General features: G+C 51.3%; 1 protein-coding gene across 9 annotated transcripts in view; it reads right to left on the bottom strand.

Annotated features, from left to right (window-relative positions):
• Positions 1-18,305, bottom strand: part of STX3 (syntaxin 3) — a 35,687-nt gene that overhangs the window by 1,754 nt on the left and 15,628 nt on the right. For 3 of the 9 annotated variants that reach the window (XM_050956321.1, XM_050956324.1, XM_050956323.1), the window contains exons 2-11: positions 13,315-13,395; positions 12,795-12,894; positions 12,522-12,596; positions 11,887-11,954; positions 10,935-11,043; positions 9,912-9,985; positions 9,454-9,588; positions 7,726-7,836; positions 5,810-5,851; positions 1,809-4,287 (exon numbers count right to left, since the gene is read on the bottom strand). In XM_050956321.1, coding sequence (XP_050812278.1) covers positions 3,862-4,287; positions 5,810-5,851; positions 7,726-7,836; positions 9,454-9,588; positions 9,912-9,985; positions 10,935-11,043; positions 11,887-11,954; positions 12,522-12,596; positions 12,795-12,894; positions 13,315-13,395 — 1,221 coding nt within the window. In that variant the 3' untranslated portion in view covers positions 1,809-3,861. Of the gene's footprint in view, positions 1-75; positions 185-1,808; positions 4,288-5,809; positions 5,925-6,670; positions 7,604-7,725; positions 7,837-9,453; positions 9,589-9,911; positions 9,986-10,934; positions 11,044-11,886; positions 11,955-12,521; positions 12,597-12,794; positions 12,895-13,314; positions 13,396-18,305 lie in introns of those variants that run through there. The other 6 variants (XM_050956328.1, XM_050956327.1, XM_050956326.1 and 3 more) reach the window with 5 other exon arrangements.

Raw genomic sequence — 18,305 nt, 5'->3', positions numbered from 1 at the left:
AGAAGTACAAATACTGACTGAACCAAACACCAGCTCCCACTCTGCTCACCCATCACACTGCTACACCTGGCTCACCTGTGGTGGGCGGACGGCAGGAGATGGGCACTCAGGCGAAGATGCCCCCAATGGTGGAAGCCAGGATGATGGCCAGGATGATACAACAGATCATGATCATGATCTTCTTCTGCTTGGCAAGAGAGAAATGTAAACAACACAGTACATGCAGCGGGCTTACGGTGAACAATAAATGGAAGTGAGGGGAGAGGAGAGGGAAGGGTCACCCATCCTCCATGTGTCAAAGAACAGAGGAAGGGGGTCCATCACTTTGGGCTGGAGAAGACGAAAGGGATCCATGGATAGTAGGACGGAGATGTGGAGGGAGGGAGTAGGGCTTTTCTTTCACAGAGAACAGAAAACGTTATATCCTTGGTGCTGGTGGCTCTCGTGGGAAATGATTGCTTAGTGAGCACATTTCCCTTCCCCTCAACTCTCGTGCCATGCAGAAAAAGCAAGCTCCAGCCATGTACTCTGATGCCATCATTACAGGGGCCACATGAATAGCTGAATAAATAGGACCTAGCCTGCCCCACACATACAGCCATGCAGAATGTCACACCCCCAAGGAAAAGACACAATCTCATCTTACCAGAGGCACTGGATACTGCAGAGCAGTGGAGGAGAAACCCCAGCCAAGTTTTCTGATCCATGTGGGTGAAGTGGAGAGGAGAGGCCCTTCTGGAGACTTGGAACAACAGGCCAGCCTGGGTGGGTGGGGTTCTCTCACCCTTTCACCTCCCCAAGGTTCATCAGCGGAGCCAAGTGGCATAGAGATTATAAACAAAGCTCCTTCCTTTGCAGCCAAACCTGGTCAGTGCTGCTATTCTGAAAGAGGAGCTGTCTCTTTAAATGTCAGTGAGTCAAGTGAAAGCAGTTCTCAGCGCAGTGCTGGAGGCTCAAAGTCCCAGTCTCGTCCCCAAGGCAGTGCTGCTGTCCTGAGGCTATTTAATTCCAAACATTTCAATCATTAACCCCTCGTTGGGCAGGTCACTGTATCTACTGACTTTCAGTTTAATTAATAGAATATCAGGGTTGGAATGGGACCTCAGGAGGTCATCTAGTCCAACCCCCTGCGCAAGGCAGGACCAATCCCCAGGCAGATTTTTACCCCAGTTCCCTTTCCCCATCTGTTGCTTTACTCAGCCTTGACTCTTGCTGTGGGTTGGATAATTGGGGCAGGGCTAAGGCCGAGCAGAGCAACAGATTCCAGTCAGGAGCATTCTGAACTGGTGTATCCCAATGTTTGTATGGAGCAGTTTCTACCAGGCCAGGATTTGGCCCCTGTGCGGTGCATTGGGCAGCACAGGCTGTACTACTCAGGCTGGGAGCTGGTGAGCCAAAGAGAACCACAGCATCAGTCAGTGCCTGGCAGCGCTGCTACTAAAGTCTCTTTTACACTAAGAGGAGGATGACCTAGTGGCTAGAGCACTGGACTGGGACTCAGGAGCCCTAGGCTCTATTCCAGGTTCAGCCACTGGGCAAGTCTTCCCCTATCTGTGCCTCAGTTTCCCCATCTGTAAAATGGGCCTGACCTCGTTTTGAGACCTACTAAGGATCTGAGCTAGTTATGAATTATTACTGCCATTCCATTCCAGCCAAGTCCTTTCTGTCTCTCTCTACCATGAAGGATGCAGGCCAAGGAGACAGCACCCCTGCCTCCCAGCCACGAACAGCTAGGGTAGCTTTAGCTGGATGTTGCATTTAGGCAGTGACGGCTCATGCAGGGAACACCATAACACAGGCGAGAACTGTTCATGATTAAATGTAAATTTATTTACTTTTTTAAATTAAAAATAAATCAAAGTTAAAAAAAAAAGACACACAAGCTAATACCCTCACTTGGTGAAACAATGACATTTCCCCTGTCTACAGAGCTCTGGGGAGTTTCAGGGGCATCTCAGGGCTGCAATGGCAACCTTGCCCGGGCAGCATGCTCCATACCCACTACCTAGAAAATCACAGACATCAAGACCTAGATAAGAAGACAAATATGAACTTCCTCCCAGCTCCGTCTGTTCACCAAGGGGTAATGGCCAAGTGCAGTCTTACATCAGGAGAGTGGGTCATGGGGCATCAAGCTGGTGAGTGCTGAGTGGGTCTAAGAGATGTGCAGCCCCTAGAACACCAGGAAGGATGGTGGGGGTGGAAGTGTGCACCTGGACCAGCCAGATGCTGCTAGAGCAGGGAGTTTAGCTTCCTTCACGGACAAGAATCCCTCATTCTGACTAACAAGTGCTGTCACCCCGTATCCTTCAACAAGGGGAGAGGACATTTGTCAAGTGGATTTAGTATAGCCCTTGGGCCTTGTTTATCCTCAGAGCAGGCACAACATGGGTAGGCTTCCCCCACCCCTCTGCCCCGGGAAGATCACCACTGATTCAGTCCTTAGCTTCTCTACTGAGGCTTCCAAGCAGGGAGCCTGATTGGTGTGATGGTATTTCTGTGATCCAGAGATCTGTTCACTGGGAACGCGGCCCAAGACCCTAATCCCCCTTTCCTACCAAGGCCATCAAACGGCTGTCATACAGCTACAGCTGTTGGTCATGCCTGACTTGGGTGGATCACACCCAAACCCACATCACACCAGTAAAAACAGGCCACCCTGATTTCTGTGACAAATGCAGACATTCAGGAACTGGCTGGTAAGAATAAATACACACAAGGACTCCTGATCCAGTCACATTTAAAACAACATACATGAAAACTCAACAAGCCCTGAGTAAACAGCCCATCAAACAAACAAACAAACAAAACAAAACAAACAAACAAACACTCTCTCTCTCAAATCATATCCGCAGCAGAAGTGGGCAACTATACCCACTGGTCCCATAACCAAAGGAGAAGCCCCCAGCAAGGATCAGACAAGGTCGGTGCTAAGATTCCTGGCCCAGGAGTCACTGATCACTATTTAACAAAATATGTCACCCAACCTAAAGTTTCCAAGAGCCCCAGCCCTGCAAACCAACCACAGGAAGTATCAGAGCCCGGGCTTTGGATTGGGTGCCAGAAGCCAACTGGATTATTTTTGTGCTTAGAACAAACAAGTAGGTGGAAACTCCAGTTGCAAAGGTTCACACTTCAAAGCAAACAGAGGTTTTGATTCCTCCCAGGTCTTAGCAAACAGGGAATCACACAAGACGGGGCTTTCAGGCAACTCCTTCCATACACAGGCACCCGCCCTTCAGGAAGGGATTAATAAGAGAAGCAACCCATGCTCCACTGGGCTCTTACTCTGCACTGAGCTCAGAGTGCTCATGCGTCCCAGCGCTCTGCTGCAGAGCCAGGTGTCAGTCTCTGCCTTGTCACCCATCCCACCTAGTGCACTGAGGTCAGTGCCCACATGTCCTGCTCTGCTTTGCTTCCACATCCCATCCCTAATTCTGTGGTTGGCAAAGTTGAGGACCCTGCCAAGTCTGTCCATGTTGGTTTGACCTACATCCCTTATTAATCCTGGTGTCAACAAAGCTTGGGAGCGCTGCTGATTCCGGTGCCATGGGTTTAGCGCATTGCTACACAGGAGACTCAAGATCAGGTCCATCTGCTCACTCTCCTTGGGGTTGGCAGGTCCTGGGAGCACTGCAGAGTCCAGCCTCAGTTAGTGTCCGATATGCCACACGGCCGACCCAGGTGAGCTCCCAAGCCCTGATCTCTCACTCCCTGACCTGGCTGGAGCAATTCAGAGGGGTAGTTCTTACATTCCCTGGCCTCCCTCAATAAAGATTTTAAACAATTAAAAAATTCGCACTAAGAAAGATGAAAACAAGACAGGCTAGTGAGGTAGGAAAAACAGTCCTGGACATTCCTTTAAGGCTCTGCTATCACTGGTGAGAATCCCGCTAGGAAACAAAATCTGACCGAAACAGGAAATGACATCAGGAGGAGGAACTGGGGTTGGTGGTTGTGGACTTGGAGAGGAGGGGAGAAGAGGAAGGCTTGATGGCGGCTTCTCTCAAGTGCATCAGTGGTGCAGGAGACAGTTACCTCCTGGACATGGCGAAGCAAGCTCAGATCCTCCAGGAGGGATACGTCAGCTAGCTGATGAATGGGCTGGCAGCTCTCCCAGAAAGTGCTATTAGGAAAAGCTCCACCCAAAAGGGAAATATTCACAGCAGAGCCCAGAGGGCAGGCTGTGATTAGCAGGTCCAGGAAAGGCAGAGGGAGCAGGAGGTCGGCGTGTGGGACACGAGGAGGATCACGAGGGAAAAAGCTCACCACCAAGATCAGGAGTGTCTGGAGAAATTGAAGGAACAAGGGAGAAATCAATTCACATCTGAGGGCAGGCCAGCAAGGTAATATTAAGCATAATCACGGATATCTAAACACTAACAGATCCTGGGCCCAGATAGCTAGAGATGGGGAAACGACCTCTGCAGATGGGCCAATGACCCCGCTGTGGGGCTCAGAAACAGCCAGCATACACACCCATATGTTGCATGATGTCGTCTCCAAAACCACTACCTTGCTCCCCAGAGTCTCAGCTTTCATTTAAAATAAAAAGCGATTCTCTTGCAATTTCCTTTGCAAGCAGAACAGCTAAATCGTGACCCAAGTGTAAGTGAGCGGAGGGAGCCTGGAACAACTTTCAGAAATTAAATGGCCATTTTGTTAGCTGTGTGTGTCACGGCTCATCTGAGAATGGGGAGGGTCACAGATTGGCACAGTTCTCCAATTTTGGTGCCACAGGTGGGTGGTGTTTGGGAAATGTCACATTTGCCTCTCCCCGAATCAGCCCAAGCACCTTGGTCAAGCCCAGGAGGGGCCAAGCAACATCACACCCCTATTTTGATTATCTGAAAAATCTGAGGGGGTCTGGTTTTGGTGACTCATAGGGGTGGAACTTGGAAGAGTCCTGCCTTTTTCCCTCCTTCCCCCCCAAGGCAAGGAATGGAGAGCAGACCAGAATTAACCCTTCGGATCGCTTTGTGAACAGCGGCCTACCCTTCACTCTCTGAGCCTGCAGAGATCCAGAGAGATAGGAGTGCGCCCTGTAAGAACAGCAAAGGCGCCTGCTTTGCAGCAGACTCTAGCAGCTGCCTTCACTTGAGCCACATCCACAGAACTATCCTCCCCACTCTAGAACCTTGAGAAATCATGCTGTCCCTGACCCCAGCTTTCCAAGTCATGATCCTTAGATCATCCCCTCTTCTGCAAACACCTTCTCGTCTGCCACATCCACAGTGCTGAGGCAAGAGTTAAAAATGTAAGAGATTGAATGCAAAGCTCAGCTGCAAAGCACAGAACCCAAAGCTAGAGCCAAGAATCTACAGGCCAGAGCCCAGAGTTAGAACCCAAAGTACAGCACATAGTCTAGAACCCGAAGCCAGAACCAAAAGCACAGAAGCCAGTCTGGAACCCAAAACCATAACCAAGAGCTCACAGCACAGAATCCACATAGCACAGAACACAAAGCACAGTGTCCAGAGTCTAGAACCCAAAGCCAGTAGCAAGAACCTAGAGCACAGAACCCAATGCATAGACAAGGTTGCGGATATAGCACCCAGGATAGATCCAACTGACATTAGTGAGAATACATTTTATTTCTGGCCCAAGGCAGGGTTGGTCTCCAGGTATGAGGAGCAAAACCCCACCCAATATCCAAGGCACCCACCAATACACACCCAACTCCTAGAGGTTTTGAACTGTCCTGGACAAGCAAGCAGCAATAAGTTCAAGTCACTCCGCCACCTTTGCTTGACTGTCGCCCCACTGAGCCAGCGCCCCAGGAAACCCCCACATTCCCCACACTACTTACAGTTTGGAGCCAGCAACCCTGGGGGCTAGCTTTACTTGAGCCCTACGGAAAGTCCAATAATCAGAGCTACTATTGCGAGCAAGACAACCACTACCACAATGATAATTATCATTTTCTGGAGGAGGGGACAAAAAAACAAAAACAAAAGGATAAACCATAAACAGCAATGCAACAGCAAATGAGAAACAACAGATATGGCTCCCCCTGCACATGTCGCTTTAAGAGACAGCTATTTCAGAGCTGCAGAGCACTGATATCAGCCATCCCTTTACAGCAGCATAGCAATTTTTAAACACCAAAAATATTTCCCACCAGAATCTTTCAGACAAAAATCAGACCATCTGCATTTCTAGGCTTCTTAAATTTTTCTCCCTTTTTAATTTAATCCTGTCCCAGCCTTCTCCAGCAAGAGATGCTGCAGGGAATGGCACAAAGGCACTGGGAGCACACAGCTACTCCAGTCCTAGCCTCCCTCAATTGGGGGTACTATTGGGAATGGTGAGCAGAGAGGTACTACCAGCCTCTCCTAGCATGGAGTGCTGTAGATAGCCAGGAGTGCTGGCTGTGGGGGTGAGCTCCCTGCTACTCCAGTCCCAGCCTCTCCCAGCAGGGGGCACTGAAGGGGGAGCTCAAGTTACTCCAGCATTGACTCCTGCCAGCAGGGAGTGCTATAGGTAATAGTGTAGAGGTGTGGGCTGCAGGGAAGTTCACAGCCTCCCCCCACCCCCAAAGGCACTTTAGGGAAGAGTGCAGGAGCTCTGGGTCATAACCACATTTATCAAGACGTACAGAAAAGAAGGAAGGGCCAGAGAGGAGCCCGGAGCTAGCAAAGTGAAGCAGGGAGACAGCCCAAGCAGTTACCTCGGAGAGGGATGCAGCATGGCACGTCATACATGGAGGGACTCAGTGTCCGGGCTGTGGGGGACAAGTGAGGGAGGAGGAGGCTGTGAAAGAAGAGCACAGGAAGCTAGAGCAAGGGATGGGGAAATATTACTGAGAAACCAAGGGGTCACCAGGGCCCCTGGATTTGCTCTGGACCTTTGCCAGCCAGACTCATTGGCCCAAGTGCTCAAAAAAGTATTCAGGTGGCTTACTCCCCTGGAAATCATAATACCTTTGAGAGCCATTGGTCCTTTCCCAACAGGGAGGGGGCTGGAACAGGGATGAGGTGGCGGGATGGAGACCAGTAAGGTCAGAGAGGGGTGGGATGGAAGAGGATAACTGGAGGGGACTGAGAAGATTTTGGGAGGTGGATGGGAGGGTCTGAGGGGCTGGAATGGGAAAAGGACTTTGATTGGTGGGTGGGGGCTGGATGCAGTGGGGCTTTGGTTGATGGGATGGGTCATGGTTGGATGGGTGACAGAAGAGTGAGATGGGAACCTTTGATTGACATGCATGGGGACTGGACAGGGAGCTGTGATTGGTGGTGTTGAGGTGATGGGGTGGGGCTTTGGTTTGTAGGATGGGTCATTATTGGATGGTTCTGAGAAGGGTGAGATGGGGGCTTTGACTAGTGAGAGGAGGTTGGATGGGGGACTATGATTGGTGGCATGGGAGACTAGATGGGGTGGGGTTTTGGTTGGTGGGATGATTCAAGATTGGATAGCATCTGAGAAGGGTGAGACAGGACCATTGATTGGCAGGATGTGGAGACTGGATGGGGCTGTGATTTGTTGTTCTCACCCTTCTGGCCTCGCTCTGGTATTTCACAGCCTTTTTGGTGTCAGCCACGGCCCGTTCCACAAAGCCCACCGACTGGTCCATGTTGGTCTCTATGCGGTCGATCATGGCTCCCTTGCAGAGGAAGAGAAAGATGGCGGGAGCAGCAGAGAGCGGCGGAAGTGGCAGGGAGTAGAAGAGAGCAAAAGAGAGCCAGCGAGGCAGCCTGGGCACAAATTGGGGCTTGGGGGACTCACCTTGTGTGCCTTTTTCTTGTATACCAGAGCCTTTTTGGTCTCATCGCGCGCTCTCTCTATGTGGTCTACCGCATGCATCATGTTCAGCTCTATGTTATCTAGGACCCCGCCCTGTCAGAGGAGAAGGAAGAGAGGAAACTCAAACATCTAAAACACCCAGTGACCAGGGGTGCCTCAGAGTCATGCACGGTATGTCTACACTGCACAGTTAGCCTGGGCTGTCACCCAGGTTTAGCCCAACCCCTCCTACCAGCCATGAACAAAAACTCCCAGACTCTGGTTTGGAGGGGTGTTAAGCCTGGGCTAGCTGACTCAGCTGGGGGAGGTATGTTAGAGCCCAGCTCTGGTTTAACTCGGGCTGCAACCTACCCAACTGGGCAGCGAGACTGCCAGGAAAAAAAGTTACTCGTGTGCTGATAGTCCTCCAATGCCCTTCCCACAATGTCCCATGAAGGACAAACAAGATCTCCCGCAAATGACTGGGAAAGAATCCTAGAGCGTCCCAGCACGAAGGCCCACAGGTGTCTCCAAGCACACAAGAGATGAGTATGGACACAGTGGGGACACACTAACTGGGTAAGGCTTTGCAGTGGGGATGCTCGTGCAGGGGCTCAGACCCGGATGCCAATCACCAGGGTTAACTGTGCAGTGAAGATACAATGCAGCCCATCCATGAGACCCCAGCAGCACCTCCCACCATGCACATGCTCCTCCCATCACGAGATCCCAGCCCTGCCCTTGAAGATCTCCCACTCTGTTCAGGTGAGCAAGGCAGTCATTCCCACTGCCCCCGCCCTTCTCCTGGGAACAGAGGGGTTGATAATGGGTTGTAGGGCTTCAGGGTCAATCCATCACCTCTCCCTGGGTCTGATGACAGGAAAGGGGCATACTCACCGTTCCCCGACTCACACGCCGCCTCCTCGGCATTGCATTGAGGGTAGAAAACAGAAAGGGGGCCTCAGAGAGAGAGACACTGATGCCTAAGTTGCAGTGAGAGAGGTGGCTGCACTCCACAATGCAGGGGCATCAGGAGAGTGAAATGGAGGCTTTCCCCCAGGGACACACAGAGCAGGGATTGGGCCCTGGCTGCAGGAGCTCTGTGGGGTCCGAGGAAAGCCAGGCACTGAGCACTGGGACAGGACAACAGACCTCTGGGTCTCCATGACATCAGCCATGTCACCAAGATCGCAAACTCACTCCCACCCAGCTCCCGCATCCGAGGTACCACCATCAGAAAATCCCTGGCTGCTAGAAGGCACTGGTGTTCAGTTGCTTAGTTACCCATTCTAATTCCCAGTTTGGCTGCTCAGTCCCTCCATTTCCCCCATCCCTGCATTGCTTGATTACATGGTTTTCACCCTGCCTGTCTTGTACAATCCTTTGTTTTCCTGCTCCCAGGTTATATGGCGGTCATGCTGTCTCCTCCCATGGTTACTCAGTTACTAAGGTTTACCCCACTTTCCCCTCCTGTTATACAGCTGTCACCTTCATGCTGGTTTCTCAGTTACCCTGTTCCCTGCCCCTGGTTGCTTGGTTAGCCTACCCTTATCCCTTGAGAGCCCCACCCTCCAGTTGCTCGGTTACCCGGTTCCCTGCCCCTGGTTGCTTGGTTATTCTGTTCCCTAACCCTGGTTGCTTGGTTACCCCTTCCTGTCCCAGTTGCTCAGTCACTCAGTCCTTATCCCTCCAGAGCACCCCACCCCCTCATTGGTTGTTCTGCCCAGTTACCTGGTTTTCCACCAGCATGGCGATGTCCACGAACATGTCGTGAAGCTCCTTGATGCTGCTCTCAAGTTGCACAATGTCCTTGTGCCGCCCCTCAATCTCACTCAGCGCCTGCTTCGAGATCTGTGAATCCATGATCTGGAACAGAGCCGGGCAGTGTCGGTTACCATCCCGCACAAGCCCAGATAATGCTAAGGAGCTGTGAGTTAACACCCTGCCATTCCCACTGCTCAGAGTCACCCTGCTCCCCACCACCCATATCATGACACCCACACTCACTGCCCATCCCCCCAAATTCCCACTGCTCACCCCCAGATTTCCCATTCTATAAGTCTTTGAGATCTACTGATGAAGGCGCTGTGTAAGAGTTAGGTACTATTATACCATCATATGCTCCAAGGTCCCTCCTCTTTAAGCACCTACATTCCCCGATCTCCTCCCAGTCCTCACTGCATCCTCACCCCAGATGTGAATATTGAGGGGTTTCCACTCTCTAGCATCTCCTCCAGCTCCTCATCTGTCGTATTCTTCCCAGCTTTATCACAAGAGAAAGAGAGGAGAGATTAGACCAAATCCCTGGGCATGAATGGCAGAAACAGCAGGGCTTGGGGGCGGGGGGGAGACAAAAGATTCACTTTGGCTGCTCTCAGGAACAGGTGTGTGCGAACCCCTCTGGCCTCCAAACTGAGACATGCCTTCCAAGCCCAGATTCTAAATCTCCCTCACATTCAGCAGAGACACAGCTGGGGGATAGGGAGGAATCCCACAAATGCCCAGACCACACTTCCCAGCAGGGGGCACTGAGACACCCTGGGTGGGAGGAGATCATGGGAAGGATTATGGTTAAGACTCTCCCAAATTCACAATCCATTTTTGTAAATTTCACAGTCACAGCATTTTTTAAAATCTTGAATTTCTCGGTGTCAGATATTTAAATCTTAAATTTCAGTGTTGTAACAAATCATATGTATTTAAAAACAGCAAAATATAAAGCCCAAGATGACAGCCCCTCCCCAAAAATTAACCAACTCCCCTGCACACGCGCACACACGCACGCGCGCACACGCCCCCTTACTTCTGCACTGCTACAGTGCTGCCTTCAGAGCTGGTAGCCCAGCTGCCACTCTCTGGCAGTCCAGCTCTGAAGGCAGCACAGAAGTAAGGGTGGCAATACTGTGACCCCCTCCCCCAACGGTCTTGCAACCTCCTTTTGGGTCTGATCCCCAGTCTGAGAAACACTGTATAGTATAGGAAAAAGTACACAAAAGATCAGATTTCATGGTTCATGACACGCGTTTCACAGCCGTGAATTTGCTAGGGCCCTATTTACGGTTTCTGCAGTAACCCAAGCACACAAACTGGAGTGGGGTAGTTTCCATTCCTGTGGGCAATTAATCCAACCACCCCTTGGTCTCAGGAGGAGGGTCAGACCCTGGCCACATGCTGCCTGTGGGCCATGTCCCCTGAGTGGGGAGGGTACATACTGATCTCGAGCTGCCGCTGGATCCGCCCTTTGCTCCGTTCCCGGAAGTCAACCTGTGCCTCGTTGTACTTGGTCATCACATCGACAAACTTCCGGGAGAGGACAGAATGCTGGAGGGAGGGAAAGGAGGAGACGAGCAGTTCACTGTATGATCTATTTTGTGGTAATGTGGGTTCACGGGCACTATCTCTCCAGCTGCGATAGCCATCTGCCCCATCTGATTGGGGAGCTCTCTCCATACCCTCTCTCCTCCTTATCCTCCCCTATCCCCAAACACAGCCTGGATGGTTCTGACAGGAGCGCCCACTGCAGAGTTGGGGAAATGCTGTCACTTGTCTGTGCTTCAGTTTACTCATCTGTATGAAAGGGATAATGCTGCTCTGGATAGTGCTTCTATAGCACTTAAGGTCTGAAGGAATTATCTAGTTCAACCTGTATAGCAGGCCAGAAATTTCAGCCGATGAATCCTCCATGAAGCCCAGAACTTCTGGGTGAGCTAGAGCAGACTGTCTGGAAGAACATCTGGTCTTGACTTTGAACAACAGACTCCTAGAAGTGTAGGGCTGAAGAATTCACCTCAGCCCTAGATAAAGTCATTCTAATGGTTAATTACCTCCTAATACAGAATTTGTATCTTATTTCTGGTCTAAATTTGCACAAAATCAACTTCCAGACATTGGATCGAGTTCTGCCTTCGTCTGTTGGACTGAGGAGCCCACCACTCAGAGATCCTCAGATGAAGCCAAAGATCCATGTACTGCTCTTTTTGTTCTCTGTAATGTATCATCTCCCCACACAGGACTGAGGTACAGTCTGCCATCTCTGACGCTACCTTTGTTCCCTCCCCACCCGGGATTTCTATGGGTGCAGTCCGCTCCCTCTGGGACCCATTCTGGCTAGGGGCAGGTTGAAACAGGGATTGCAGTGTGGGAATGAGGAAGTGCTCTGCTCACCTGGGATTTCCGTATCCGCAGATCCGCTGACGACTGGACCTCATCCTGCTCGATGCTCCGCTCCATGCCTGGGGACACGGACAAGTGGGGTGAAATAATGGGGAGGCTGGACCAGCTGCAGTCTCACGTCTCAGCTTCCCTACCCTACGAACTTTGAGTTCTCTTCTTCCCTTAAGAAAGGGGCTCAATCCCTTACTGCCCCCCATCCCTCCATAGCCAAGTCAGTGGGTTCGGCCTTCTGCACCTCCTTCCTATCCAGACACTAGGAGGCACCAGATGCAGCCACGCCCACTCTGCATGGCACTCTGTCCCCGCTAGTGTTGTCTGAGCCACAGAAGTTGGTAAGCCTGCTACAGGCTGGACTAACAGGGGTGGATCTTTTAATGCAAGCAGTAGAGACCTGTGCATTAAGATCCAAAGGTCCCAGCATCCAGCCAGTGCCCCACTAGGGGGAGAAAAGCTCCTGGCAAGGAAGGGTCATTTCCAAGAAGCAGTCCCTGTGAGGTGCAGGGAGGAAAGGGCAGTCCTGAGGAGGAGGAAAGACGAGCAATGGATGGGCATTGACAGGGGACAGTCGGCCCTAGCAAGGCCTCCAAAATCAGCCAGCCCAGGGGGGTGGGGGATCAGTCTCTTACTCTTAAGCTTGTTTCGGACGCTGTTGGCTATTTTCTTGATCTCTGCCGTGAGCTGCTCCAGGTCATCTTTTGTCTCTGCAAAAGCACAAGCAACGAAACCCAGTCAGCAGTAGTTGTGGACCCTGGCCAGTAAGGTTACCGAGAGAGCACCTGCTGCCCAGTTCCCCCTCCACCCCCTGGCAGATCCACCCCCTGCCCCCCAGCTGGACTGACCCATCCCAGGCAGGTGACCTGTTCACTCTTGTTCAGGCCCAGAAGGAGGCTCAGACTTACTTTGCTCAGGGATGGGGGCGGACAGGATGATACTGTACAGCTTTTTTGCCCCCTCCACATTCTCTGCAATTTTCTCAATATTTTGTCGGGTTTCTTCAATCTAAACCGCAAGAGATCACTATTAGCAGTATTACAGTAGCACTGAACTGTGATCAAGGCCGTAGGGTGCTAGGGGCTGTACAGACATTTAGAGACAGTCCCTGCCCCAAAACGTGTCTCAGTCTAAATAGGCAAAACAGACAAAGGGTGGGAGGGGAAACTGAGGTACAGAGAGGGGACAGGATTTGCCCAAGGTCACCAAGCTAGCCAGTGGCCGATCTGGGAGAAGCACTCAGATCTGGGCATGAGCCCCATCCACTGAACCACAGCTGTTCACTAAAGGAGAGGGGATCTCTAGCCCCAAGAGCTCCCCAGGAAAAGGAGATCTGCCAGCCCACCTTGCTCCCTCCCCCCAGAGAAGGGACACACGGACAACGTAAACGAGACAGAGGCCTGTCCCAGGGCCATGCCTCCTCCTCACCTCGGAGAAGAACTCGTCCATGAACCCCGTGTTCTCGATGGCAATCTCCACATCGTCAGCATCGTCATCCTGGTCCTGCTTCTGTAAGGGAGGGCAAGGCCAGTGAGGGTTAGGGGACCTTCCCAGAGCCGGCACGCCCACACCAGGCTTCCCAGCACAGAGGAGGAACCCCTCACAGCCTACCCCCGGGGTGCAAAAGGCCATCTCACCAGTGCCCCAATTTGCACTTCTTACTCCCTGGAGCCTCCATGCCAGTGCAGCACCGTTGGGAAGCCAGGCATGTGACTCCGGGACTCAACCTCACTCAGAACAATGAGGAGGGTGGGTCCTGCCCTGGAAAAGATTGAGATCCACCAAACTAATCTAAAGTGAAGGATCATCCTTCCTGGAGATGCTTCTCTCTCTTCCTCCTGCAGTGACCACTATAGGTACTCAAACATCAGGGGGCTTTTCAGTAACATCTGTAATGGGGCTGGGTTCTAGACTGACCCCCTGAGACAGCCATCTTTGGTTCCTCCCCACAACTGGTGCATCACGAGCTGTAGCCCTGCAGACTTCCCCCACACCATTCAACACCAGCGTGCCTCAGCCCAGATCTAGAGGGACCTGCTTAGGGGAAGTGGACAGCTCAGCCTCCACAGCCTATCACTTTGTGGGATCTCTGCTGAGACCGATGACAAGGAGGCCAGCTAATTCCAGTGGAGGCCACGAGTTTGGTACTTTGCCCTCTAGGGACAAGATGGGGGAAAGACCAACTCATCTCATACAGGGCTACTAAAAATACCAGCCATCAGAAGGTGACTCAGTGCCAGGCACATGGGGATAATCTAGAGTAACTGCACTGACTTCATTGGAGTTGCTCCTGATTTACCCTGGTGGGACTGCGATCCGAATCCAAGCCCAGCAGCCCCAGCTACACTTGGGAACCCAGGAGTCCAGAGGCTTTGTGGAAACTGTTGCTGCTGCTAATGAGGACATGGTGAAGAAGCACCAGGAATTTGGGGTGGGAAGGTAAAGAGAGAGTGGGGGAAATAGGAGACTTATTGTGGGTAGCCAGTAAAAAGGCAGAGTTCATAGTGGAGGGGTCTGGCCCCTATTTTAAATTTTGCCTGGGGGGGGGAGAGTGGCCCTCACCACACACTCCTCCCAATCAGAGCAGAAATAGGATTATTTTATAGTTAAGACGCTGTTCGCTCCCAGCCCACAGCAATGACGCAGCAGCACTTGACATCACCACAGCTTCAGTTAAATCAGGGGTGAGCAAACTTTTTGGCCCGAGGGCCACATCGGGGTGTGAAATTGTATGGAGGGCTGGGTAGGGAAGGCTGTGCCCCCCAAACAGCCTGGCCTCCACCCCCTATCATTTTCCACCCCCCGACTGCCCCTCTCAGAACCCACCACCCATCCAACACCCCCTGTTCTCTGACTGCCCCGACCCCTATCCAAGCACACTGGCTTTATGATACTCTCTGAAGGTCAACAAACTCAGGCTGTTTTGGGCAAGCAAATATCCAGTGTCAAAAATCTTCTGCTGAAAAGGTCTGGCTTTCCTATGTCCTGCTGCTTCCACAGCTGGCCATGCGGCTTCCAATTACATTTCCACCAGGGAAAATCCAGGGTAATGCCAATGAAATCAATGCAGTTATTCCAAACTCACTCTGATGTTAGTGAGGACAGAATCTGGCTCTTCCACTCAGATCCACTGGCCTATTACACGCACTGTGCACTAATGTAAACAGCTACGCAACATGCACCAATGCCTGATGTGGGGCAATGCATGATGGGATAACCCACCACACCCCAGGACCTGCCTCAAGTACCCTTTATATGCATATCTAGGTACCATCAGCAGAAACAGCCCTCTGATCTCAGCTGCTGACACAATGCACCAGCAGAGGAGCTCTCTCACTCACCCAGGATCCACAGCATACAGGGTTGGAGATGAAAGTCAACCCCTTGAATTGCACCTGGAGGCAAGTCAAAAGCTAGCATCTTCTACACAGGGCAGGGGATACACCCTGTACCATCTGCATTGCTCATTAAATGAGCAGCTGCCTTCTGCCCTAGCTGAAGCTCACATATGGCCTCCAAAGACAGCCCCAGGTTGTGCTCAGTGCAGTGATCAGACAGATGTTCCCAAGGCATCACTGACTGCAGGGAGCTCCACATCAGAGGGCACTTTGCAGAATCCTAGCCAAATGCAGAGGTTGAAGGTACTCCTGCCACCTGAGACTCCATAGGATGTGGATCTCACTTGCAGAACAGTGCAGTTCTCTAGATGGTTCCTTTCACCAGCAACAAGCTTCACTTTCATCTTGCCCAGACTAAGCATTAGCCATCTCAGCCAGGAACCGGGAAGTTAGAGCCAACATGATTTGAGTCTGCTGAGATGCAGAGGAGAGAGTCATCAGCACAATGACAGGACAGCAACCTAAGAAATGTAGTACTTCTTCCTAGCAGCCTTCCTCAATGTGTGGAGCAAGAGGAACCACATGAGAGAGTCTTAGTATCACCCTCCAAGATCTCCCCAAGAGGAAGAAACAGAGCCATCAAAACAACTCCACCAATGCTGGCTGCAGTCTGTGTGGGAGGGAAGACCCCTTCGTGGTCAATGGCATCAAGGAAGCAGACAGCTCCACAGGGATCAACATGAAACTAGGGAAATACAACCTAGATGGATCTACTATAATGTAAAAGCAGCAAAGAATCCTGTGGCACCTTATAGACTAACAGACGTTTTGGAGCATGAGCTTTCGTGGGTGAATACCCACTTCATCAGATGACATGCATCTGAGGAAGTGGGTATTCACCCACGAAAGCTCATGCTCCAAAACGTCTGTTAGTCTATAAGGTGCCACAGGATTCTTTGCTGCTTTTACAGATCCAGACTAACACGGCTACCCTCTGATACACTACTATAATGTGGGTGCATAACTGGTTGAAAAACCATTCCCAGAGAGTAATTCAGTGGTTCGGTCAAGCTGGAAGGACATATCAAGTGGAGTCCTGCAGGGATAAGTTCTGGGTCTGGTTCTGTTCAATATTTTCATCAATGATTTAGATAATGGCAGAGAGAGGGGTTGCAAGTGCTTTGGAGGATAGGTTTAAAATTCAAAATGATCTGGACAAACTGGAGAAATGGTCTGAAGTAAATAGGATGAAATTCAATAAGGACAAATGCGAAGTACTCCACTTAGGAAGGAACAATCAGTTACACACACATAAAATGGGAAATGACTGCCTAGGAAGGAGTACTGCAGAAATGGATCTGGGGGTCATAGCGGATCACAAGCTAAATATGAGTCAACAATGTAACCCTGTTGCAAAAAAAGCAAACATCATTCTGGGATATATTAGCAGGAGTGTTGTAAGCAAAACACAAGTAGTAATTTTTCCGCTCTACTCCGTGCTAATACAGCCTCAGCTGGAATATTGTGTCTAGTTCTGGGTGCCACACTTCAGGAAAGTAGTGGACAAATTGGAGAAAGTCCAGAGAAGAGCAATAAAAATGTATAAAGGTCTAGAAAACATGACCTACGAGGACATAACGGTTTTCAAGTACCTAAAAGGTTGCTTCAAGGAGGAGGGAGAAAAATTGTTCTTGATAATCTTCTGAGGACAGGACAAGAAGCAAAGGGCTTAAATTGCAGCAGGGGAGGTTTGGGTTGGACATTAGGAAAAAATTCCCAACTGTCAGTGTGGTTAAGCACTGGAAAAAATTGCCTAGGGAGGTTGCAGAATCTCACTCATTGGAAATTTTTAAAAGACAGTTAGACAAACCCATCAGGGATGGTCTAGATAATACTTCAGGCCTGCACAACTCGTAAAGTGGCGAGGGCCACATTACTCCAGAGAAAACAGCTGAGGGCTGAAACTCTCCGGCACCGTGGAAACACTCCGCCCCAGCACCGCCCAGCCCTGCAGAAACAAACACTCCTCTCCCAGTGCCGCCCCACCAAAAAAGCTGTGGGCCAAAAAGGAAGGTTGGGGGTGGGGAGGTGATACTTGATTTTAAATCAACCAGGGGCTCCCAGCTGAAGAGCTGGCTGGGAGCCCTCAGGGTCAAATTAAAGGGCCTGGGGCTCCGGCGGCTGCGGGAACCCAGAGCTTTGTGGGGCTGGCGCAGGGATTTAAAGGGCCCAGAGCTCCTGCTGCTGAGGGGAGCCCGAGCCCATTAAATCCTAGCCCCAGCGCATCTGCTGGAGCCACTGCCATGATTCAAAGGGCTCTGGGCTGCCTGTGGCGGTGGGGAGCCCTGAGCCCTTTAAATCTCAGCCACGGCCGAGAATCTCTGCAGGGAGCCCTGAGCCCACAGCTGTGGGGAGCCCAGAGCCTTTGAATCCCATCCACAGCTGGCAGGGCCGGCTTTAGGAAGTGCAGGGCCCAATTCGAACATTTTCGGCGGGGCCCTGGCAGGGATGACTGAAAGAAAAAAAAAATGTAAAAAAAAAAAAAAGCCTTTCATTTCTTAGCAACCGGTTCCCTATAAAAATGTATGTATTTTTTGTACCAATAGGGTTACCATATGTCTGTATTTTCCTCCTGGATGGCGATTTAAGATTCAAAAAGCCTGACATGTCCGGGAAAGTACAGATGTATGTTAACCCTACCTAAAGTTCTTTTTTAAAAAGATGTGTCTGAACTAGAAATGAGCTCTGCCACTGCCTGAGGGTGTGCTAGGGTGCATGTGTGGGTCCCAGCTGCTCCCTGCCCACCTCATTGAAGCAGGTGTGCAGGGTTACTTCCCTGGGAACTACAGGGCATCAGTGGACATGGGGCTGGCTGGAGGTGGAGAGAGGTGGCTAGAGGTAGGGTCTGGCTGCAGGCTGGGCAAGGGGTGTGGGGCAGGCTGGAGACAGCGTGGGGATGGGCTGGCTGGCTTCAGGCAGGGCCACGGGAGGGTGCGGCATGGGTTGGCAGGGCTGGAGACAAAGGAGTGCAGGACTGGCTGGCTTCAGGCAGGGGGGTGTGGCAGGGGTTGGCTGGAGACA

This window comes from Gopherus flavomarginatus, chromosome 5 (assembly GCF_025201925.1).
Source record: "Gopherus flavomarginatus isolate rGopFla2 chromosome 5, rGopFla2.mat.asm, whole genome shotgun sequence".
Classification (NCBI taxonomy): domain Eukaryota; kingdom Metazoa; phylum Chordata; order Testudines; family Testudinidae; genus Gopherus; species Gopherus flavomarginatus.
Note: the sequence above shows the minus strand (reverse complement) of the source record. Positions and strands in the feature narration are given on the sequence as shown.